Source organism: Oryctolagus cuniculus, chromosome 8, assembly GCF_964237555.1.
Source record: "Oryctolagus cuniculus chromosome 8, mOryCun1.1, whole genome shotgun sequence".
NCBI lineage: Eukaryota > Metazoa > Chordata > Mammalia > Lagomorpha > Leporidae > Oryctolagus > Oryctolagus cuniculus.
Window position 1 is genome coordinate 598,205 of NC_091439.1, and position 24,104 is coordinate 622,308.

At 61.5% G+C, this 24,104-nt stretch overlaps 1 protein-coding gene across 3 annotated transcripts in view; it reads left to right on the forward strand.

Moving 5' to 3' along the window:
* PEBP4 (phosphatidylethanolamine binding protein 4) overlaps positions 1-24,104 on the forward strand; it is a 220,907-nt gene that overhangs the window by 191,093 nt on the left and 5,710 nt on the right. For all 3 annotated transcript variants that reach the window (XM_051836751.2, XM_051836752.2, XM_051836753.2), the window contains exons 5-6: positions 17,760-17,805; positions 19,515-19,628. In XM_051836751.2, coding sequence (XP_051692711.1) covers positions 17,760-17,805; positions 19,515-19,628 — 160 coding nt within the window. The remainder of the gene's footprint in view (positions 1-17,759; positions 17,806-19,514; positions 19,629-24,104) is intronic.

Consider the following 24,104-nt stretch of genomic DNA (forward strand, 5'->3'; position numbering starts at 1 on the left):
CCCAACTGTCCCGAGAGGTTAGAGGGGTGGGGGGCTTGACCTTGGAGCCCCTGCCACTCAGATTCACCAGGGCAGATTTCACAACCCCGGCACCGAGTTTTACTACAAGTTTCAGACAAAGAAGGTGTGTCGAAGCCGAGAGCATGCTTCTGCCCGCTGTGTGGGCGTCAAGTTCAATGCCTTCTTGTCAACACTTGAATGTGTTGAACATCACTCACAAGGGCATTCTTTAAGAAACCTATTAAGTTAATTACCCAGGCTTTTTTTTTTTTTCCCTCTCTCTCTCTCTCTCTTGCTCTCTCTCTCTCTTTCTCTCGCAACCCCCCCCATCCATGCATCTCATATAAAAAAATATTTTTTGGCTTTCTTCCTTTCTGAGATACTTTTGATATAACTCCTCCCCCCCCCCCCCGGCACAATCACATCTTGTTTATTTCTCTAACAGTTCATCAGGGTGGATGCTCTGCACTGATTGGCTCCTTAGCTCTTGGTACCAAGGGGAGCTGGGGTGGAGGGGAGCACCGTGTGACCCTAGGGGTGGGGGAGTGGGTCAGCTGGCATATCTTACTTGCCACCTAACTTACTCGAAGGAGTGACCACAGCCAGGATGAGGACAGTGAGGGGCAAACTAAGCCCCCACGGGGCATGTCCTACCTTCCCACAGAAAATGAGACAGGAGTCACTGGAGAATCAGGCCCATCAACAGCCCCTTAAATGCCAGCGTGTGCACAGAACCACCCACCTCTGCCCAGATAATTTTATCACAGCGCCAGCCCATGCACATCCAAGCCCGTAGGAAAATGACAGCATGCATTTATTATAAAGGATCTCAAAGCGGGACTCGGAGAGCTCGGTTCTGGACTCACACTGCCCCTCTGTATCTGGCCTGGCAGGTGCCGAGGCCCTGGGTTTGCTCTCCTATAAAATGCAGGGTGGACCTGGCTCTCATCGCCTGCAGTTCGCCCGTGCCTCTGCAGCCAGCGCAGCTGCCCACCTGGACGGGGAAGCTGCTCAGAGCAAGGGGAGGAGCGGCCACGTTCAGGTTGACAGAGAGGAAGTCAGCACACCAGGCTTGGTGGCCGTACCCTGTGTGTGACAGCGCCGTCCAGGGAGGGAGGACACGGGCAGAGCCTGGGGCAGGCTTGGCTTCCAGCTCTAGCAAGATACACGGCGGTCATAAGTCAGGGGAGACGGCTGCCCGGCCATAGCTGGGAGCTGGGAGGTACAGACGCAAAGCCAGAGGAGCTCAGAGGAGGAGGGGCAGCGGGACGAAGCAGCCACACACTCCCCAGCCTCCTTGTTGACGCCACGCATGACCAAAAAAGCCACTTGTAGACCTTCCCAGCCAAGGTGGCAACACCCCTGGCGCAGGTGCAGATGCAGCCCCAGAGCTCTGCAGGGTCCCCCCACGCCCAGTCCTCACACCCATCCTGGTCCCCTGGCCCCAGACAGGCCTGCACCAGGTCACCCCAGCCTTGTTGGTGCTGGTTTCTCTGTCCACTGGGCTCTACGAGATGGCCCGGAAAAGGCATCGCCCGCTTATCGGGAGCCGGCTGCTGGTGTTGGGAGGGGACCCAGGACCACCTGTGGGTGTCCTTGCCCAGCTGACGGAAGCTGGTGGCCTCTGAGCCTCACCCCAGGGACCACCTCGTCTAAGTGCCCTTGAGAGTGGGGAGGGGAGAGGACAGCCCTCTGGTGGAGGCCAAGGACTTGAGCACCCGAATGGTGGACGAGGAGGCTCACAAGCCTCCAACATCCTCTGCCCCAGGCACCCGGTATCCAGTTTCACTGTGCCCCAACCAAGCAGGTCTGGGACCCAGGACTCCCGGGGCAGGAAGAGAGGGCAGTCTCTTCTCTCTGTGCCAGACCACGGTCCATTAAACACTGGCTGAGGGGCCGCTCTCCGCTTGCCATCCAGGACCCACTCAATGAGCCATCCAGTCTCAGCGGGAGGCACCGTCACGCCAAATAACCTAGGACCAGTCCAGGGCTGGGGAGGCCATTGGAGGGCAGAGGCTGATCCAGCGCTTCCCTCCCTACCCCCATGCATGCTTGTGTGTGTGTGTGTGTGCGCGCGCGCGCATGCATCCCCATTGCTCAAGTTGACTGAGTATAAGCCTTGCGTAAGCCCGGGCCCTCGTCCAGCTGAAAACCGGCCTTCTCCCCCCTCCCCAACCTGCCTCCACCCAAGCTGGGGCAGACGTCTCCCCGCCAGGTCCGTGGCTCTGTGGGAGAGCGCGCACGCCCCAGGCTCCCGCTCCACTGCGCAGGCGCAAGCTGCTCACACACTCTCACATTCCCTGAGAACGCCCCGAGGGCACTGTGCGCGCAGCCTCTTCCGGGAGACTTTTATGGCCAAAAAGGAAGTCTAGGCACCGTTGGAGCAGCCGGGCCAGGGAGCAGGCAAGCGCCTGCCAGCAGGGGAGTCAGCCTTCAGCCCTCCTCTGGGAAACTGGCTGCTCAGGCACCATCCAGCTAATAGGAGCATTACTGCCAGGGACCCGCGGCTGCCTCTGCTAACCCTGCTCCCCCAGGGGTGTGTGTGTGTGTACACGCACCTGCGCACACGCGTGCACACACATGCAATGCCACCTGCCTGGCTGCTCACATGGGCTCACCCAGATCCGATCCCAGCAGCCTCCCCACTGTGACCCCTAAAACAAGCAACTCACCCAAGGCCATGCAGCTCCAGGCCCAGAACCCAGATCTCTGTGTCCACTCACAGGTCCTAGGCCAAGAGGCTGAGTGTGAGAGGGACACCGGCTGGTGGCAGTGAGACACTCGGGGAGCGAGGGCAGCCTGCACAAGGGCTGGAGGAGCCCGGGGACCCCAGCCCAGGGTATCACCTGCAGTTTTGACGTTTGGCACCACGGCCACTGGCTACGCGGGGCTCCTCCCGCTGAGCTGGACTAAAATGCAATGATTATTTCCACAACGCCGTTCCTCGGGTGCACCGGCTGCCTTCGAAGCATCCGGTGGCCCCACATGGCAGGGGAGAGACAGTGCTGGAAGTGGCTGAGCGCACCGTGCTGGACAGCGCCCGAGTGGGGGGAGGCGGAGCGTGGTCGGAGGTCCAGAGAGCCCTGCTCCTGGTGGCGAGCTGGGGAAGGGGTGGAGGAGAAGAGGGACACAGGAGAGAGCGTGGGGAGGGCGAGGCTGGAACAGCAGAGACGGGAAGGCGGGAGGGGGACCAGATAAGACAGGTGGGACCCGGGGGTCCTGCTGATGGTTTCCATCAAGCCACACGCTTCTTGGGATACAAAAGGAAGGGAGAGAGAAAAGAAAGAAAGGGGAGCTAGTGATGGGAAAAGGCTTCTCCACCCCATGTCGGGTGCATTTTTCAGACAGGGGGTGGGGGGGCTGCCCTTCGATTCGATCCCACTGACACCTGAGCGCCCCATTTAGTCGCCTGCACCCAGCTTCTCTTAAGCAGAGACAGCACTGAGCTGGGCCAAGGGCATCCGCCTATGAGATGGAAAACACCTTTCATTCCGGTCCTGCTGTGGCTCTGCAGGGTGCTGGGGAGAGGGAGAAGTCTCGGGCCAGGCAGGAACTGGGTGCCTGGGAGCACCTCCCCTGGCGCCCCAAACACTCAGCACTCATCAGAGAGGAGCAGCCACGGTCCAAGACAAAGCACAGACAGGGGTGACAGAGGAAGGCTGTGTGGAGAGAAAGTCGTGCAAACAGGGCTGCAGTGAAATGGAATCAGAGCAGGGCACTGGAGACTGAAAACAGCTGGAGGCAGATTTCCTCCGCTCTCACTGGTCGAGCTAGACAGGGCGAAACCTCTAGCCAGCAGCCCCTGGGGCCCCCAGAATCACCAGGCCACCCCATGTCCCTCCACGTCTCCCTCCCACACCAGGTTACGCCTCCGAGACCCCAGGCCGGGGCCGTGTGGACTCCCTCCGCCCACCCCTCTCGCAGCCCCTACTCCCACCAAGTCCCGCAGGTCGAGAGGGTGCTGGCTAGAGTGCACCTCTGAAAAGTCCTGTGCCCCCGGGCCTGGGCAGCAGCCAGGAGTCTTAGGAAGATCCAGATCTGCCCTTCCCAACACGGTGAGCACGCCCAGGGTCACCAGAGAAATTCCAGCAGAGGGGAAAGAATCGGCTGTGAACACAGACCGCTTTGTTCCAAGGTGCTGGCGAAAAGAAACGCTGGCCGATGAGTCAGGAGGACTTTAGATCGCCGGCCAGGACACCTGGACCCAGACCGGGGCGTGATATGGGCTTCGGGCTCCCCGGCTGCACACGGGGGGCTGCTGGGCCCCACCCTGTCTGCTTGCTGGGAAGCAGGATTCCCAGCCCCTGCACAGCCGAGAGGGGCGAGTACCATATCCAGAACCTGTGCCCCTCGGAACCTCCCCTTCCTGCAGTCAGGCCTAAGTGCATGCCCCCTACCCCCTGCCCCCTGCCCCCTGCCCCCGGGGACGTGGCACTGTCAGGGGGTGACCCCCTCCAAGGAAAGCTGACGGAAACAAACAGGGGAGGTTGGTTAGGGGCCTGCGCACCTGCATTCGCGGGCTCCCGTACCCTCTGCTGACCCCAATTATCCACACAGTGCCCAGAGGCAGGGCCGGGCCAACGCCTCATGGGAACATTGAGGCTGCAGACTGAGTCATCAACAAGTCTCTCGCCACTGGCAGACCCCAGCCTGGTGGGTCGTGGCTCCTGCCCAGGCTCTGACCAGGGGACCACATTTAGACACCAGCGGAACCCTCGGAAGCACAAAGGCACCTGCCTGGGCCTCCCTCCTCCTCCAAGGGCTGCTGTTGGCCACCCCCAAGGGCTTGTCCATGGCAAATGGCTTGGATCACCTGCCCGTGTCCCTGCCATGTGTTTCACCCCCGAGTGATATACCTCCCCCTGACCAATCAGAGAGCCCAGGGCAGAATTCCCAGAAGGACTTGAGTTTCTCATTGAGCTGGGAACACAGGGGCAAGTATCTCTTTAAAAATGCTCCCTGCAGAGCAGGTCACACTGGCCTGCAGCCACAACACCCGGGGCTGTGAGCTCACCAAGCTCCAGGAAGCCAAACAGGGTCAGGCTTGGCTGGTCCCTGCGCCCCGGAGACCTCCCAAGCAAAACACAGGTGTTGCTAGTGATTCAGCAGGTGGCCCCGCCCCCCGCCCGGAGCAGCGGGAGCGGGAGCCACGCTGCTCAGGTGCCAGGTTGAGGCTGGAATGACTCAGGCCATGCCTATCCGGACTGGGCAGAGGAAGGGGGCGGGGCGCAGCGGGCGGGCTCTTTCTCAGCCTCCCTGCCATCCTGAAGCGTTGATGCCCTTCCTTAAGAATCAGGGTGTATGCGCTTCGTCCCTCCCCAACCCCTGCCCAGTCCTAAGGCCGGCCGCTATCAGCCATCGACCTACATTTCTGACCAGCTAAGGCATGGAGGAGGAAGCCCAGCCTCCCCAGGGACCCCCACCCTGTACAGCATGGTCTGTGGCTGCCATCTGGCCCCCGGGGCGGGGGCAGGGGGTAGCCCCCAGGATGGTCCCTTCTGCTTTGGGAACAGGTGAGGATGAAAGGGGTCGGAGAAGTGAGGACTGTCATTAGGCTGTTTTATGAGCTCAGAAATATTCATTACACCCCAACCCCATCATTAGAGACTGTGGTGAGCGCTTGGGGCCCCTTCTTTATTGCAGTAGAAACTGGGGGGGTTCTCCCCCCAAAAGGAGCTCTGCTTCTGCTGCTGGGCGGGGTCTGGCCCAGGAGGTGGTCCGGGGCCTCTCCACTCCCAGGTCTGACTCGCTGCTCTGCACGTTCCTCCCCTTGGAATCAGGAGGGTCCTTCAGCTCACAGCGGACAAGACAGGACCTGGGACTTCTTGAGGAAGTGGAGGGGGTGGGTGCTGTTTAGGGCCCTGCCCTGGGAGCTGGAGTCTGGCACAGGGGGCATCGCCACCCTGGCTGGCAGCTTTCCCCCCTTCCTCTGCCTAGTAGCACCTGTGTGGCTTCCTCCAGGACACCTTCCCTGAACCCCCACAAAGCCTGCTCTGCATCCTGTTCCCAGGCGTGTGTCTCTGTCTTCGCTCCCATGTCTAAGTGTGTGTGTCTCTCTCACACACACACCTAGCAGGAGCTGCATACCAGCGAGCTGAACTGGCAGCAGCCAGGAGCCAGGGCAGGGTGAGGGAACTGGGACAGAAAGGGGGTCCTCCCTCCGCGCCCCAATTCTTTCCTGTATCTCCTGGCCTGGTTGCTTCTTCAGAGCCACAGGCACCAAAGGAAGGGCCCGCAGATAATCCACCTGCCACTGCCAAGGCTGTGCCCCGCTTACCTCCCGAACGGAGCCCTGCACATAAACCCCAGGACCCAGGTAGCTGGGGGCGCCCCTTGCACTCTGCCCCCTGCCTGTCCCCAGAGAGGCAGCCACACGACCAGAGGGGACCACAGTGACAGATCCAGCAGGGGCCTGGATCCGGGGAAAGCCAGAGAGTCCCCCCTGCGTGACAGGCCCGAGGCCCAGGGGAGGGGGAGGGGCGCCGGTGGTAATAGGCTGAAGCCCACCCCGCTGGTGCAGGCTAGCGAGGTTGAATGGAGCGTGGCCAGACCCCACAGAGAGGAACAGGGGCTCGGAGCTGGCAGATTAATCAGCTGTCGTTTGCATTCATTAAAGCCCCCTTGCCTGAGTGCAGCTGCAACCTTAGCCACCAGGGCAACTAACTGCTCACAGCGAAAAGTTTCTCTCTCTCTCTCTCTCTCTCTCTCTCTCTCTCTATCTCTCAGCTCCCTGGGGTAGAGCTCACTGACCAGCCTGACTCCTCTGGGGCCCCTCCACCTGGGCGGAGGCCCACCCTGGACTGCAGTGCGGTGGGCTTTGCGCGGGAGGGGAAGCCCCGGAACGGGAGGCCCAGGAAGTGGGCAGGCTGCCCCTTGGCCCCTTTCGGGGTTCTTCCCTGCTGTCACCCCGTGCCCTTTCCTCCCGTCTCCCTCGCACCCCCAAGGCACAATCACCTCAAAAGACTGGGCCCTCCTCAATGTTGTGCAAAACACTCATTTCAACACACTGAGAGACCGGCCGTGTCCTGCACGGGGGAGGGAGCCAAGTGCGCGCCACCCCAGCCCTGCTCTCTGCCTGCGGGGAGCATGGCCTTGCTGGCAGCTCCAGAAGCGGCTGGGCTCAGCTGGGCAGGCAGGGTCAGCCAGCCTTGCCAGGCTGGGCCACAGGTCTCCCTTCGTCTTGCTGGCATTGTCCAGAGACAGAGGGGACAAGCCTAAGGTCGGGGCAGTACTTCCAGAACTCAGCCATGCTCATGCTCTGTGGGGTGATTGCACAGGCAAGGTGACCCAGCCACGAGCGCAAGCCCCGGTCCCAGCCCCGGCAGTCCCTGGTGGGCCACACGTGCCGTTCCCTGGGCCCTGACAAGTGAAGCCTGGCTTGACACAGGCAGGCAAGGCCACAGAGGCGCAGCACACCCTGAGCTGCCAGGCGCTAGGGGCAGGGGTCTCAGTCCCCTGTCTCCCTGTTGGTGCCCATAAAAGGAGCAAAGAGAGCGGTTGAGGGGGCTTGGACTGCGTGTACCCGTTCATTCTCACACTTTCTGGAGAGCGCTGGGGGCATGGAACTTGGCTCAAGATTCTGGATCCTTCTCCCACAGAGCACCCCCCCCCCCCTTCACCAGGCAGCCCCAGGCCTGGGCCCAGAGACCAGGAGAGGCAGAGGGAGCGGGAGAGTGTGGACTGCACGTCCTCCTCCGACCGGAGCTGAGGAGGAAAGCGTAAAGTAGGGCAGAGGAGACGACAGGGCTGGAGCAGGACCCAGGAAGCTGGCTCCGCCCACTTCCCCCAGGGAGGCCAAGGTGGCCGCTCCCAGTCTGCATTCCACCCCTCGAAGCCTAGTCCTCGTGGCCTGGTTTCCCAGGGACCACCGTCACCCCACAGATGGCACAGGGCGGCAGCAGAGCAGGCAGAGGTAGCTGGCCATTTCCTGGCTGGCAGAGAGAGCCAGGGTGGGAAGGAGGGAGAGAGGGGGCCGAGGGGCGCTGGGAGGATCGGAGAGGCCAGGCCCACGCTGTGCAGGACGGGGGAGTCCCCAGGCAGCCATCACGGCCAGGCTGGGAGCCCTGCAGCTCCCTCTTCCCTGGCTGGGCTGCAGGTGCCCAAGCCCTGTTTGTTTTAGGGATTAACTGCCTCCTTTCCTAATTGTCCTGCCCGCTGCACCTGCCACTCCTTCCTGTGGCCCTGGGAGGCAGGCAGGGCCTGCAGCCACCTCTCTCCCACCTGTCCCTCGGGCACTGGGTCCCGACTCACACACCCGGTCCTCGCCACCCATCTGTCAGGGGTCTAGAGAGTCCCACATCCACCTGGCCTCACCACACGGTCCAATCCTCAGCCTTGTCACCGACCCCGTCCTCAGGGCCCCCCGCCGCGGTCCTGTGTCATCTGCGTCGTGCTCGGTCCCTGACATTCGGCCCCGAAGGGCCGCCTGGAAGTGTGAGTGTGTGAGTGTGCAAGTGTGTGTGAGAAAGCGAGTATGGCGAGGGTGAGTGTGGATGACCCTTGCACTTGGACAGCGCCGTGGGCCCTCAGGGAATTCCATCTCCTGTACTTGGGCGTGTGTGAGCATGCGTGAACTTGAGCATGTAAGGGCACGTGTGAGCGTGGGCGGACCTGTGCACGCGTCTTGTGTGGGCACGTTGCCACCCTCCCCTGCCTGGCTCACTGCTGCCACCAGGGCCCTCTTGGACGCAGCTCCCCTGGGTCCTGCTCCCAGGGCTGAAGCGCCGGTCTCACCCCCACCCCCGCTGCACCCTCCCCACCCGTTTTGGAAAAGCCTCGCCACTGTTTTGGTTCCGTCCCTCCCATCGCCAAGCGGTTTCTGGCCAAGTTTCCATGAAACACCAGAGCCAGTGGCGTCCAACTTGCTCCCCACCCAGGGTCCTCCTCTCTCTGGTCTCTGAGGCCGCCCCCCAAGCCCAGCCGACAGCTGTGGCTCCGAACCTCCCCAGAGCCACTGGGTGGGTCCGTGTCTCCACGGGCTTGGGGGGCGGGGGGTAGGGACAGAGAGAGAAGTTGGGGAGGAGGACGAGCAGGAAGGAGGCCAGGCTCAGATGGTATCATTAAAGAGATATTAATGCCCTTCATCAAAGCGTATTAACAAACATCGCATGCCACTCGCTCCGCGCGCCCTGGGTGAGCCAGGCCCAGCGGGATGAGTTCCACAGTCACAGCTGAGTAACCTCAGAGCCCACGGCACGGCCATTAGCCTCACTAGGCTGACCCTACCGGGGGACACAACCAGAGCGCCGGCAGGGCGGGTCTGGGGTCTCCGCGGGCGGCCAGAGGCAGCGTCTGCCCCTCAGCCCCGGGCCTGTCCACTCCCCGGGCAGCCTCCGAGCTGCCACTCAGGGTTCAGTGGGGAGCTCAGCCCAGCCGTGGCCCTTCCACACTTGGACTTCACGACATGCCAGCTCCTAACTGCATCTTTACGACAACTCGGTGAGGGAGCCAGGGCTATGCGGTCACCCTGTTGGCACTGTAGAGGAACGCAAAGCGGGGTGCTGTGGGATTCCACGTCCTGCTCCAAATGGTGCAGCTCGTGGGTAACACCGCTGGGCTCGGAGCCCAGGTCGGTGTTAGACACAGCCTAGCTCCCCTCGCTGGCCGGGTCTCACGGCTGCCAGAGACCAGAGAAGCCCAAGTGCACGGCACCAGAGCAGTGCAGCCATGAAATTCGTACCCAGCCCTGGTGAGGCACCTGCTGCCCTTACACACCCCGCGGGAGGGGGTCCCCCTTCCTTTCCATGGTGCCCACTCACTAACACTCAGTGGCTGGCCCCCAAGGAGGGCGAGCAGGTGGGAGGCTGTGGGGCGTGCCGTCTGCATTGGCTTTTCAGCGTGGAGGTCTGGTGGCTATGAGCCGGGTGCGGTGCCAGCCACAGTGGTGATCAAAAGTACAGAAAGCGTTCTCCACCTACTGCGGCCAAGGAGACAAGCACTGGTGTTTTAATGAGATGGCATCCCAAATAGTCAAGAGCAAGGGCGCTGGGGAGCTAAACATGGAAGGCTTGCGGTATCAGAGGAAGGTACCGGGGAGGAAGAGCCAGTTACCCCCCCCCCTCCACGACATGATCGCAGATAAACGAGGCCTGCTGGCAACCCGCTGGGGTGCCGGAGCTTTGACTTCTGTCCCGAGGATCTAGAAATGGCCGTCTTTAGCCCCAGCTGACCCCGCTGCACCGTCGTCACGGTTAGCTGGCAACTCACGGTGTTAGCGCTCCAGCTGCCTTCGTCCGTCTCGTCCGCCTCAAGGTGGAAAGGGTTTAATGAGCGCGTACGTCGTGTTCTTGATTTGTTCTCTTCCCACTCTCCTGCTGCCCCTACCCCTGAGCCTGCACCCAGAGCTAGAGGACCCGTGACAGGTGGAGAGCAGCCTCCTTGTCCCCCACGCCTGAAAGTGACTCCAGCGAGGGTCCCCGGGCAGGAGGTATCCCCGAGGCAGCCGGACAGGGGAGCCCCAGCCAGCACAGGCCCCAGAGGCGTCAGGGACTCAAAGCTGGTATCTTTATGGCAGGAACTCGGGGAACCAAATTTAAAGAAAGTGGGGGTGTCCTCAGGCCAGCTTACATGGTGTGAAGTAGGAGGCTCTTTTCATTTCTAGGGTTTTCCTGTGTTTTGAAACTTTTTTTTTCTGGTTGTTTAAAAGAATGAACACACAATGGCTGGCACCGTGGCTCACTTGGCTAATCCTCCGCCTGTGGTGCCGGCACCCCGGGTTCTAGTCCCGGTCGGGGCGCCAGATTCTGTCCAGGTTGCTCCTCTTCCAGTCCAGCTCTCTGTTGTAGCCCGGGAAGGCAGTGGAGGATGGCCCAAGTGCTTGGGCCCTGTACCCCATGGGAGACCAGGAGAAGTACCGGGCTCCCGGCTTCAGATTGGCGCAGCGCCAGCCATGGCGTCCATTTGGGGGGTGAACCAACGGAAGGAAGACCTTTCTCTCTGTTTCTCTCTCTCACTGTCCACTCTGCCTGTCAAAAAAAAAAAAAAAGAGAGAGAGAGAGAGAAAAAGAGAGAGAATGCACACATGGTTCTTGTAATAATAATAGTCATTATTTGCACAAGGCAGGTGTTGGGGGGGGCGCGGGGGGCAGGAGTCCCAGACTCACCTGCTCTGAGCGAGGCCTCAGTGCTAGCATGCAGCTGCCCAGGCTCAGGCCTGCCCACGTCCTTCCTGGACAGGAGAGGCAGCTGGGCCAGCCTGCCCTGGTGACCCCCCGGGGACACAGCTGCTGGCATGCACTTGGAACACTGGAAAGGCCTCCCTGGGGGTCTGCAGACCCCAGGTTGAGGCTGCTGGTGGCTTCCATTCTCAGAAGCCTGAAGCGTCGCCCAACGGTCAAGCCTCGCCCCAGCCCACGGCCCTGCCTCGCCTGGAGTCTTCCAGACCTGCACGCTGCTCCCGGCTTCAGGGGGCCGTCTCCTCAGCGTAAGGTGCCTTCCCCTTCCCTGCCTCGTGCAGTGGAAAACCAGAAAACTCCTGTACATCCTCCAGGGCCCGGGCAGAGTGCAGCCTCCCTCCCACAGCTTGCTCCCAACACCACCTCCAAGCAGGCAAACCTTCCCTCACCTGGTAGTGTGATCAATTGATTGATCATTGATTGATCTCCCCCACTAGGCCAGGAGCTCTTCAGTACCACACACGGTGCCTTATTTATATTTACTTTAAGATTTATTTTATTTATTTGAAAGAGTTACAGAGAGAGGTAGAGACAGAGAGAGAGGTCTTCCATCCACTGGTTCACTCCCCAGTTGGCTGCAATGGCTGGAGCTGGGCAGATCCAAAGCCAGGAGCCAGGAGCTTCTTCCAGGTCTCCCATGTGGGTGCAGGGGTCCAAGGACCTGGGCCATCCTCTACTGCTATCCCAGGCCATAGCAGAGAGCTGGATGGGAAATGGAGCAGCCGGGTCTAGAACCGGCACCCATATGGGATGCCGGTGCTTCAGGCCAGGGCTTTAACCCACTGAGCCACAGCGCCGGCCCCGCCTTATTTATATTTCCATCTCCAACCCAGAGACTCGCATGCATTTGCTCATCTGTGCCTCTCCTCGGGTATCGTTCCTCGAGGCCAACCCTGTGCTGGATATTATCACACACACACATGGACACACATGCCCACACATACATGCACACACTGAAGCACACATACATGCACACACACACAAGTGCAAAGCAGGATTTATTCAGAAACCACTTGGCCTGGACAGCCTATACTTTCCATGCCATAGACAACCTCGACCTTGGCCTTGAGAAATCTTGCTTCTAAGCCAGTGTCGTGGAGTAGAGTGGAACAGTGGGCAACACTCCTCCCATCTAGGTAACTCCTAACTCCAAGAACCAAATCAGCCCCACCCCACTTGGATATCTGTAGACCCCGGGAAGCAGCCGACTCCAGACTAGTTATCAGAACCTGGGGGTCCCACTGCCCCCTCTGTGCCAAGACCACACACCCTGCTGCCCTGTCTGTTGGCATATCCTGAAGACAGCCCCCACCACTGACCCACCGCCCACGCAGGTACCGGGAGGGGTCCTATCAGGACTACGAGGCTGTATTGCTTGAGGGACTCTGGTGTACAGAATAACTGGGCATGCCTCAGCCTGGAGCCTGGAGCACGCAGCTCCCGGGGGCTCGCCCCTGCGCCTCGCCCCCCTTCCAGCAGACCCACTGCATCCACCTTGGCGGCTTTCCCCAGGCCCAGGGCAGAACAGCAGCCATGGGCTAACGGCCTGGAAGTGTTTTCCCTGGGGCAGGGTCTTCCCCAGGCTGGGGGAGGGCCCCAGCGCCCGGCTGGCCCTTTGCTACCTGCAGGATGCATGGGCCGCCGGGGAGGGGGCAGCAGGACATGCACCCAGTCCTGAGCTGTTTCCTGACCTTTGCCCTTGGCAGCTCACAGGCTGCAAGGAGCCTCCCTGCGGGGTGCCAGCGCGGGGGAACCCGGAACCCTGCTCCCAACGTCTCTTCTCTCCCTGCCCTGCCCCCTCGAGGGTCTCTCTCCCATCTCCCCTTATCCCCACGACACCTTTCTTTGCCTCACCTTTCTAGGTAGGGACTCCTTAGACGCCCACTCCCCTCACTTCCCGGAGACCCAAAAGCAGCTTTGAAGCCAGCCTGGAGAGCGACTAGCTCCTCCTGGCCAAATGGGAAGAGGTGGGTGAGGAGATTAAATCATCTCCCTCGCACTCGAGGAAATGCGCACTGACCTCCTGCAGCCAGGGGTCAGCGAGCCCGAGCCCCCGCGAGTGCCCGGGGCCTGAGCAGAGGCCCAGGTGGGCGGCCGGCTGCCTGCAGGTAATTGAAGGGGAACGAGACACCAGGCCTGCATCCCTGCTGGGACCAGCGACAGCCGGGCCTTTCCCCACCCAGCAGGCCTCACAGACAAACTCCAGGCACAGAGCCTTCACCTACTTAAGGGGTGTCCCCAGGCAGGGAGGAGTACCGCTGGAGGCCACCCCACCACCACCAATTCTGCAGCCCTCGGGGTGTCCCCATGGGGACAGGAAACCAACAGTAGGGGTGGGAGTAGAGTTTATTGACCCGGCAAGGGCAAGGGGAGGTGGAGGGGGCCAGGGCGCCCCACCCATCATACGCAAAGCATCCCAGGAACTACAAGGGCAGGCAGGACACAGCCCCTGCCCTTGGGCCGCTGCACGGTCTCTGGGCTCTTTCCAGTCCAGTGCACGCCCTTCGGGACATGGGACATTGTGAGGTCAGTGGGTTGGGCAGCACCTTGGAGAATCTTCACTGAACGCTCATCAGGAATAAGATCGTAACGGTGGGGATGGACTATTGTGCTGGCTTCCCGCACGGTGCTCTGTCTATCTTGATCTGAGCCAAGTCACTCAGAACAAGTCCCGTGGTATGGTCTGTGTCACCCTGGTCCTGGAATACGGTGCTGCGACCCTCGGTGAGCCCCGTCTCTGCCCAAGTGTTTCACCAAGTGGGCCCTGAGGCGGGGCGGAGCTGGGATGAAAACCTCAGGATCCAGGGCCCAGCCCCTTCTCTGCAAGTAGAGCACTTTGTGTTGATTCCTAGGCCAGGCAGTTGAGCCGGCACCCAGTACCCTAGACACACATGCACGAACACACACGTATGCACAGGTGCCCGCGGGTGAGTGTACCTCCAGAACTGACTGCTAAGGAAAAGAAGCCCCTACTCTCTTTGTGAAAATTATTTAAAGATTTATTTATGGAGCCGCCACTGTGGTGCAGTGGGTTAACCCACCGCCTGCAAAGCCGGCATCCCATATGGGCACCAGTTCAAGACCCAGCTGCCCCACTTCTGATCCAGTTCTCTGTTAATGTGACTGGAAAAGGAACGGAGGATGGCCAAGTGCTTGGGCCCCTGCTCCCACATGGGTGGGGGAAAAAAGATTTATTCATTTATTTGAAAGGTAGAGTTACAGAAATAGGGAGAGAGAGAGAGAGAAAGAGAGAGAGAGAGGTCTTCCATCTGCTGGTTCACTCCCCAAATGGCTGCAACAGCCAAGGACTGGACTAGGCCAAAGCCAGGAGCAGGAGCTTCTTCCGGGTCTCCCATGTGGGTGCCGGGGCCCAAGGACTTGGGCCATCTTCCGCTGCTTTGTCAGGCACATTAGCAGAGAGCTGGGTGGGAAGTGGAGCAGCCAGGACTCGAACTGGAGCCCACATGGAATGCAGGCGGCGGCTTTACTCACTGTGCCACAGCACTGGCCCCTCTACTGTTTGCTCACATCCTGTGCATTTCAGGTTCTATGGCGTGGTTTCCCCTACCCCTGCCCTAGACAGGAAGGTCACGGGCACCAGACTTCCTGTCCCCAGGGGATGCTGATAAGGAAAAGAGTCGCCTCCCTAAGCCACCCAGTCCCTGGCACATGGAGGAACCCAGAACGTCCCCCCAGGCGCACTCCCCGGTACCTGGGGTGCTCGTGACCTGCTGTCGTGAGCTTCCCCGTGCTCGGAGAGTCAGAATGACATCTACGCTGCATGCGGGTTCTGCATGAACGTCCCCCCTTTCCCTCCTTTTTGAAAGCGCATCTGTCTGAGCTCTGGTAAGGAAAAGGACCCGTCGTCGCCTTTAAGAGGCGCCAGCACACCTGCAGGCTGGCGGCAGGGCACCTGGCACTGGGGGGAGGGCATTAGTGGGGGCAGCCCGCCAAGCTGAGGAGACCCGAGGTTGTGGGGCCACTGCCCCCTCCTGCAGGTCCTCCTTCCAAAGGGACAGGGACGCTGCGTGTGTTCCCCAAGTGCACACCCCCGCCTCTCCAGGACCCCCTCCTAGTCCAGTGCCCCAAGCAGTGCGCCCAGACCTTACCGCACCCCGGACTCTCCCCGAAATTTAGCCGGATTCTCATCCAACCCCAGAGAGCCCCGGCTTCCTGCAGTGACCACAGGCTAGATGGGACACCCTTTAGAACATTCATTAATTTGAGAGGCAGAGACGGACAGACAGAGCTGCCGCCCACTGGCTCACACCCTAAACGTCTGTAACACCAAGGGCTGGAGCAGGCCAAGGCCGGGAGTCAGGAACTGAACAGCCTGGGTCTCCCACGGGGGCAGCAGGGGCCCAGAGCACTTGAGCCGTCACTGCTGCCTCGCGGACAGCTGTGGGCCAGGAAGGGAAGCCAGGCACTTGCCGTGTGATGTGAGCGGGCCAACTGGCATCTTCACCACTGAGGCAAAGCCCCGCCCCCTCGATGTGATAGGCTGACCCCTGGAGACGTTAGGGGACCTGACATGGGATGGGTCCTGGTGTTAGCTATTTTAAATATGGTCTTCCAAAAGCAGAACCTCCCCCACCCCAGAGGAGCCACAGGAAGAGCTCAGGGAGCCAGGCCACACAGCCCCGGGCCCCAGCATCCTCCACTCACTGCACACGTCACTCCATCTCTGGGCTCAGCGGGTTTCCTAAGCTCCTCCCAGGTATCAGTTCTCGGACTTACCAGGGAGGGAAGGCTCACGGCCGCAGGGAGCTTGGCCAATCCTCAGCCCAACCTGAGTAACTCGAAGCCATGCTGACCCCACTCTGCCACCGCGTCTGTCCCTGCTCTTCCCACCAGCGAGGACCAGCCAGGACAGGTCCTGCTCCCTGGCAGGACTGAGTGGTCTACATGCCATCCGTGCCCCAGTGGAGGGCAGGGAAGGCGGGCAGGAAGGGCCAACACTGGCCTCGGCGAACCCAGCCCCAAGGGTTCTCACAGTGTCAGCCAGGCTGGCCCCCGTGATGACAGGGAGGGGAGGGTCAGACTTCCCACCCTGAGCAAGGCTACAGGTCACACTTTCCATGGAGCTCCCCGCCCCAGCCCCCTCTGGGAAGAGAGAGGACTTGTTCGTCACCAAGGGCGGGACCCTTGCCGCCGGCGGGGGATTGCAAAGAACAGCCTGCTTGGGTTACCATTGTTTGATTTCAACAAACCGCTGGCTGGGCTGCCTTGGAAAAGAACCAGGAGGGAGGCTGGGCTGGCTTCTCTGGGCTGGGCCCCAGGCTCTGTCCAGCCGGGGAGTGCGGCCAGAGGAGCTGTTCTAGGAGAGGAGCTGCTTGGTCCCTGCGGGTCCTTACCTCTTCCTTCCGGAAGAGATGGGTGTCGAGGGGAAGGGCCTCCACTCTCCAACCCCTTGGCCTTGTCCTGGGGCCCAGGTCCAGCCTGCATGGGGAGAGGGTCAGGGCGGAGCTGGCATCCATGGGGGCCTCAAGGTCAAGGCTCCCAAGCAGGAAAGATCAGGGTCAGAGACAGTGGCTGGGCGTTGCAGGGCAGAGACACCACCTTCACAGGGTATGACAAGCAAGCGTGGAGGGTCTGTCCCGCTAGTCTCCTGCCCCTTCTCCCGGCTGAAGGTGGCCGGGACAGACAGGGACAAGCCTGGGGCAGCAGGATCTCTGGCGCAAGTGGCTCCGTGTGAGAGCCGCAGTAGGTGAGCTGCAGCCTGAATGGGAGGAGGCCAGGTGGATTTTGGAAGGGGCAAAGGGGGAGCCAAGGGTTGACTCTCCCCCCAACCCTGTTCTCCCCACTCCAGGGGGCCTCCCACGTTCACCCATCCCCGCCCCCCACCTGAGCACCTCTGGGAGGCCAGGGCAGGGGCTGCACCCAAAAGGGCTTGGAGGACAGGGGGCCAGGGCACAGTTAGGTGTTGGCAGAATCAATTAAGAGCCACGCTAATCACCATCATTAAGGCTATAAAACCCCACACCTAGGGGCCCGCAGGGCTCCCTGGCATGGCCCGAGGCCGTGAGCCGTGGCACGGACCCAGGGGCCCAGCTCCAGTCGCTTTCATCTGAGCCTCTCCCCGTCCTGCACAAACAGTAATTAGCAACCGCCCCCGGAGGGGGGGTGCTCATTATCCCACAGACACTGAGCAGAGGGGAGGGATGGGGGGAGGGAAACTGAGGCTGCCTCAGTAGCCAAAAAACCGCCCGGGGCTCAGGGGCCAAGTCAGCTCGAGGCTGAGGGAGAAACTGCTGCAGAATCGGCGTTCCCCCTAAACCCCCCCAACTCAGGTGGCCTGAAGTTCTGAGTGCCCCAGAGAGGGGACTGGGCCAACGAGGGAGCCCCGAGGGCCCCCAGCCCCTGCCCCCGCTGGGAGCAGACTCTGCAGGCTGATGGTGACTTTGTGCCCAGGAGGGTCCCACTGGGATTCCCCAGAGGTCAGGCGGTCTGGCCAGCCCCTCCAAGCCACCCTCAGCCCTGAGGCACCCACTGCAAACCCCACAGGGGTCCCCCGCTCCCCAGGACCCTGGGCACTGAAGTGTAGTGCCCCCGGAGTGACCCAGGGCCCTGCCTGTCTTCTTCCAGGGTGCTGACTTGAAGAAAGGGAAGATTCAGGGCCAGGTGTTAACAGGTAGGCGCCGACACCGGCACCCCGGGGCCCGCAGCAGGGGCCGATCTGGTGAGGCAGTGCCCTGGTGCGCTTCACCAGGCAAACCCCTCCCGCACCGTCCACCGGGGGCTCTGGTTTCTCCTGCAGCAGCCGGTCCAGCTCGCCACCGGCAGTGGCTCCGTTTTTCAAGAGGATGAAACGGGCAGACTGTCGGCCCCAGGTGGCACGGTTGGCTGGGCCCAGGGCCAGCAAGGGGCTGTCCAGACTGGAGAGCCCTCGCTCCTAACTGGGGTGCCCTCCCCTTCCCCAACTACCCCCCCAGCTCCCCTCCCTCTCAGATCCCCTTCCTGCAAACGGCAGCGTAAGACTGAGCCTCACGGCGCAGGGAGGCAGCCGAACTTGGGGCAGCCGGTGGGTTGGCTCTCACGCCCAGCTCGGCCACTGGCTGTGGGCGTGGCTTAACGCCCAGAGTCCCCATTTCCCCACTGAGATGTGGAGAACGCGTGTAGCCTGGGCCAGAGGCAGGAGGGGGCGCAGTCTCCATCTCCCCTGGGAATAAACCCCCACTGCAGCCAGCCAGTGAGCTCTGACTCCAGACGTGTCCCCCACCCCCGGACTTGCCCTGGTCACCCCTCTCTGGCCCTCAGCGGGCCCGCCACACCAGCCCTCCGCACGCCGCGGCTTCCCACCCCAGGCTCGGACGTCTTTCTCCCCAGTGACAGGGCCTCCAACGCGCCTGGTAGCCCTGGCACCCAGGCCGTGGCACACACCTCGCCCGAGGCTGCACCCAGAACCACGGCGACGCGCACGGCTCCCAGCACAGCCGGCTGAGTTCCCACTGTGAGCTCGCGCACACACTCACACACATCTGCAGGCCCCAACCCTGGGGAAGGATGAATAGGCAGGAATTCCCCTGGCTGCAGGCGCCCTTGTGAGCAAGAGAGCAAAGGAGGGAGGGGGCCACCAACGGCCCCACGGCAGATGCTGCTGCCCCACCACTCCCCAGGAAGGGTCACGGAGAAGCGGGGAAGAGCAGTGGGAAGGGGCAAAGCGACCTTAAGAGGAAGCCTGGCTTCGGTCTGGGCTGGCAAATCCCCCTCTCCCTGTACGTGCCTGGAGGTGGGGTGAGTGAGAGCTGCCCCCTGCCCCCCACCGTTCCCCAGCCTCGCCCAGGGAGAGTGAGGAGGAGGAAGACAGGCCTCTTCCCCAGTGCCCCGAACGCCCAGCTCCTCCGGCTCCCATGATCAAACCTTTGAACCCCGTCCCACCCACCCCCGTAACCACTTCCAGATCCTCCAGGGCCAAGCCAAGAAATCTGGCTTCTTGGACTTCATAAGGAAATGCTAAAATAAATAAATAAATAAATAAATAAATAAATAGAAATCCACTGGCAGACGCACTCCACGGAGGGAGATGGGTTTCTCTGCGGGCAGGAGACAAAAGCAGAGATGGGAGGAAGGCCTGGGAGCTACACGGGCGCCCAGGGCCTGCACGCCAGCCCCAAGGGCTTCCTCCCGCATCACCTCCTCCGCCGCCCCCAAAGCCCCCAAAAATGTACTTCCTAAAGGGAGATACTGCGGTTGAGAGCCTGCCAAAGGCACATCCGGGTGGCCTGTGATGGGTGGGGCCCCACTGGGGGACTGCAGGGAAGTCAGCGGGGAGCATGGCGGGGGGGGGGGGGGGGGGCGGCGGGAGCCGTGCACCCAGCTCTCTTCTGCCCCTGCTCACAGCCTACCAGCCTCCCTCCCCGCCGGTGCACAGTGGCTTCCATCGGTACCAGTTCTTCGTCTACCTCCAAGAAGGAAGGGCCATTTCTCTCCTTCCTAAAGAAAACAAAACTCGAGGTAAGAGCTCCCCAGGTGAGTTCTGGGGGCAGTCCTGCGGTCCCCCCACGTTGGCGAGGACGTCGGCCTGGCAGCCTGGCCTCGGGTGAACCAGAACGAGCAGGCTGAAGGAGACGTTGACTTCTGTGGGGTCTCCCCCGGCCCCGCCCCCAGGAGCAACCGCTACAGACCAAGACAGCAGCATTTAGCTGGGTAGGTCGGTCCCAAAGGGAGCACCTGGAGCCGGGGAGGCAAGCACCCCCAAAACCTCGCCCGGCATGTGCGGGCAGCTACCCCACAACACCCCAGCAGGTTAATTGCACCTGTAATTGAGGCCAATCTGAGCCAGAGGGCCTTGGAATGCCACCGTGCCAGTCTGTCTTCATTGGTCCCTAATTGCTCCCGGGCTATCTCGGTGCTGGGGCAAAGGCATCCCCAGCCACACCCCGCCACCAGCTCCCCCGAGCTGCCCTCCACCTCCTCCTCCGTTCTCTGGACGGGACCCACACCCTGGAGCCTCCCGATGGCTCGTGCAGCCTGCCAGGCCTTGCTCCTCCTGCCCCCTGGGCCACGTGGCCACGGCAGCCCACCACTGGTGACCCCCTGGTGGGGGCCACGTCCCCACCACCACTCTCAGAGACTCAGATCTCTTTCGGGAAAACGGGAAGTAAAGTAAGCCCCATGCACTCCGTCACCTCCCGGTTGCAGGGAAGGGAAAGGGTACATCCCCCAGGCTGCTGGGAAGGTGAGTGGGAGGGCAGGGGCCACCAGCCAGCTGCTCTCGCCCAGTGACCCCGCACAGCTCCAACCACTGGGAAGCTGGCACAGGGAGGGTTACGACTCCAGGGCCCGAGGCCCCAGAACGGCACTGGCTGGGCAGCGGAGGCCTGCAGATGTGTGCCGAGCAGGGGCCGCCAATCACGGAGGGCTCCAGCTGCCCTGGGAGCCGAGTCGGTGCAACCTTTCCACCCGTGAACCCTCCCCAGGTGCCGTCAGGCCCTGCCAATCTGCCAGTCTCCTTAAACAGCTCTGCCAAGGGCATGCTTCTAAGTCTGGAAATAACGAGAGAAAAAAAAAAAAGGTACTGTGCCCAGGCCAGGCGGAACTCACCCAGCGCCCTGGTGCCCGTCTCACCAAGAATGTCAGGCCTGGGCACTCACTGCTCAGCCTACGACGTCCAAACCTGTGAGAGCCTCATGGGACCGGGCAGTGCCTCTGGGTCCTCAGCTGGACCTCAGGGTCACAACACCAAGGTCCCGGGTAGGAGAATGAGCAGTCAGGGCGCCAGTGCTTTCTGGGGCAGGAGGAGAGTAGGGGGAGCATTGGGAGAGGCAGCGAAGGGGGCAAGGGAGCAGAGGAAGCCGTATACCCCCAAGACACTCCCCTCTCTGTGTGCTGCCACGGCTCCTGAGGCCTGCCCACAGCCTGCTTCCAGGCAACGCGGGCCCGAGCGCCCTCCTGGGACACGGAGCCAAGGCACAGGAGTCTGGAATCCATCGCAAATCCCTTTGCATCTTTGCCAACACTGGGGTTCCTTGTGCGCTGTCCTCTGCCCCACTGCAAACCACCCGCCTTGGGTGTCTGTGCAAAACCCAGAACCTGGATCGCGTCTGGCCAGAGCCCGGCTGGCGGCTGTGCCGTCCTGTTGGCGCCCAGGAAATCACCCTCCCAGAGGTGAGCTCCAGCCAAAGGCCAGGCCTGCCATGTGCCTAGCCCTGTGCTAGGGGGGCGTGGAGAGGACAGGATCCCAGGGCATAGGGAATGTTCCCTGCCTTCCAGGAGCTTACCGTTGTCGGCTTTGGAAGCAATGAAATCGCCATGCGGGGCAGCTTGTGATTAAGCATGTAATGGTGTGGTTGTGCACATGAGCAGAGCTGGCCCTCATGCTGCGGACTTGGGGCAGAAGCCCCCGCTTCCGGGAGCTAGGGATTTGACTTTAGGGCAGATCAGTGAGCCTCTCTCTCTCTCTCTCTCTCTCTCTCTCTCTCTCTCTCTCCCCTCCTCTCCCCTCTCTCTGCCTCGCTTTCCTCACCAGGAAAACAAGAGGTCTCCCTACGTGATGGACCAATCTTGGTGGGTTCCATAGGAAGAGAATGGGCTGGGGGCTGGGTCCTGGATAAAAAGGGTAGGGAAACTGTAGGTGCAAAGGGTTTTCTTTTTTTTCTTTTAAATTACTTTATTTGAAAGGCAGAGTTACAGAGAGAGAAGAAGGGAGGGAGAGAGAGGGAGAGAGATCTTCCATCTGCTGGTCCACTCCCCAGACAACCACAATGGGTGGGACTGCACCAGGCTTGAAGCCCAGAGCCTGGAACTCCATCCAGGTCTCCCACATGGATGGCAGGGGCCCAAGCACTTGGGCCGTCTTCCGCTGCTTTCCCAGGCACAGTAGCAGGGAGCCGAATTGGAAGCAGAGCAGCCAGGACGGGAACCCGTGCTCATATGGGATGCCAGCCTCACAGGCAGTGCCTTAACCCACTACACCACAAAGCTGCCTCCAGATTTTTTTTTTTAAGTGAGAAAATAGGGAGGGAAGGAGGAGGTTCTAGAATGCCCGACAGAGGCGTGGCTTTGGGGAGTGGACCATAGGGAGCCAGGAGAGATTGCTCACTGCTGGAGTAACACATGACAGTCTTTAGAGACCCCAGAGTGACAGGACAACAGGGGAACAGGGGCGCCGAGATGGGAGGTGGTGGGGGCCCAGCCTGGCAGGAGGAACCCAGAGCAGCTGCAGAAGCAGGAGGCCTTCCTTGCACAATGGGCTGGCGCTCCCTGCAGCACCCGGATGGTGCCCGGGGACTCCCAGGCTGCACCAACGCTCAGGTGACACCACACGGGGACCTGCCAACGATCACAGGCCCCAAGGCTTGCCGTAGTCTGGTTTTCCCTCCGTGGGAAGGAGCTGTGAGAGAGGGCGCATGCAGCCAGCCCCCGTGCCCGGGGAGAAACGGGCAGCCAGGGAAGACCCTCACCTGAACCCTGCCCCATGCAGGCCCCTTCCCTCCAACAGGCTGAGCACAAGAGAGCTGGGGGCCGGCGCCGCGGCTCACTAGGCTAATCCTCCGCCTTGCGGCGCCGGCACACCGGGTTCTAGTCCTGGTCGGGGTGCCGGATTCTGTCCCGGTTGCCCCTCTTCCAGGCCAGCTCTCTGCTGTGGCCCGGGAGTGCAGTGGAGGATGGCCCAAGTACTTGGGCCCTGCACTCCATGGGAGACCAGGAGAAGTACCTGGCTCCTGCCATTGGATCAGCGTGGTGCGCCGGCCGTAGCGCACCGGCCGCGGCAGCCATTGGAGAGTGAACCAACGGCAAAAGGAAGACCTTTCTCTCTCTCTCTCTCTCTCTCACTGTCCACTCTGCCTGTCAAAAAAAAAAAAAAAAAAAAAAAAAAAGAGAGAGAGAGAGAGAGAGAGCTGGGGATTATCCCAGGGGCACCTGCAGGAGTGTGTGGAGGGAGACGGGGTGACGCTGTTCTGAACTGAGGGGGCAAATCCCTCCCTGGGATTCCTCTCCCAACCGTGGCTTGGGAGAGTGTACATGTGTGAAGACGGATTTGAAAGGTGGGGTGACAGAAAGAGAGACTTTTCCATGCGCTGTTTCACTCCCCAAATGGCCACAACAGCTGGGTCTGGGCCAAGCCAAGCCAGAGCCAGGAACTCCATCCTGGTCTCCCACACAGGTGGCAGGGGCCCAAGCACTTGTGCCATCTTCCGCTGCTTTCCCAGGTGCGTTAGCAGGGAGCTGGCTGGGAAGTGGAGCAGCCGGGCCGGACTCAGGACTCCCATATGGGAGGTCAGTGTTGCAAAGAGCAGCTTAGCCCCCTGTGCCACCATGCCAGCCCCAGCCAATGAGATCTTGACAGCCTGAGTCTCTTTTTTGTGTGGCCGTGGACAAACTCCCACCCGTGTCTGGACTTGGACTTCTATCTCCGCGAGACAAGGCATCAGACCAGCCAGTCTGCAATCGAGTGAGCCCACACGGACGGGCTCCCGACCCCTGCGCTCTCCTGTCCTCTGACTTCTGGACAAATGCAGAACAGCCAGGGAGGCTGGCCCTGTGCACCAAGCCCAGAGAGTGCTGGGTGCAGGCCCCCCAGCAGGCTTCCCACCAGGGTGCCAGACCCACGGACAGGCCTGGGTCGGGGGAGTGCTCAGAGCTGCCCTGCTTCTGGTTTATGGGCTGCCCAACCCCTCTCGGCTACCCTGGCTCCTTCCACTCCGGGCCATCTCCCCACCACACTGGGCAGAACTCGCCAATGCCCTCTGCATTCCCCACCCCCACCCCCACCGTGCGCAGCAGGTGCAGGGCGGGTGCTGAGCGCTGAGCGCATGAGCACTGGAGCAGGGGAGCTGTGCGCTCTGTACTCCTGGAAACACCCAGCAGAGCTGGAGCGCACACACACACACACACACACACACACACTTGGGAACACAAAGAGCCCAGGCAGAGCGGCAGGAGCAGGGGCGACCTCGGAAGCCAGCAGAGCAGACCCTGAGCTGCCGC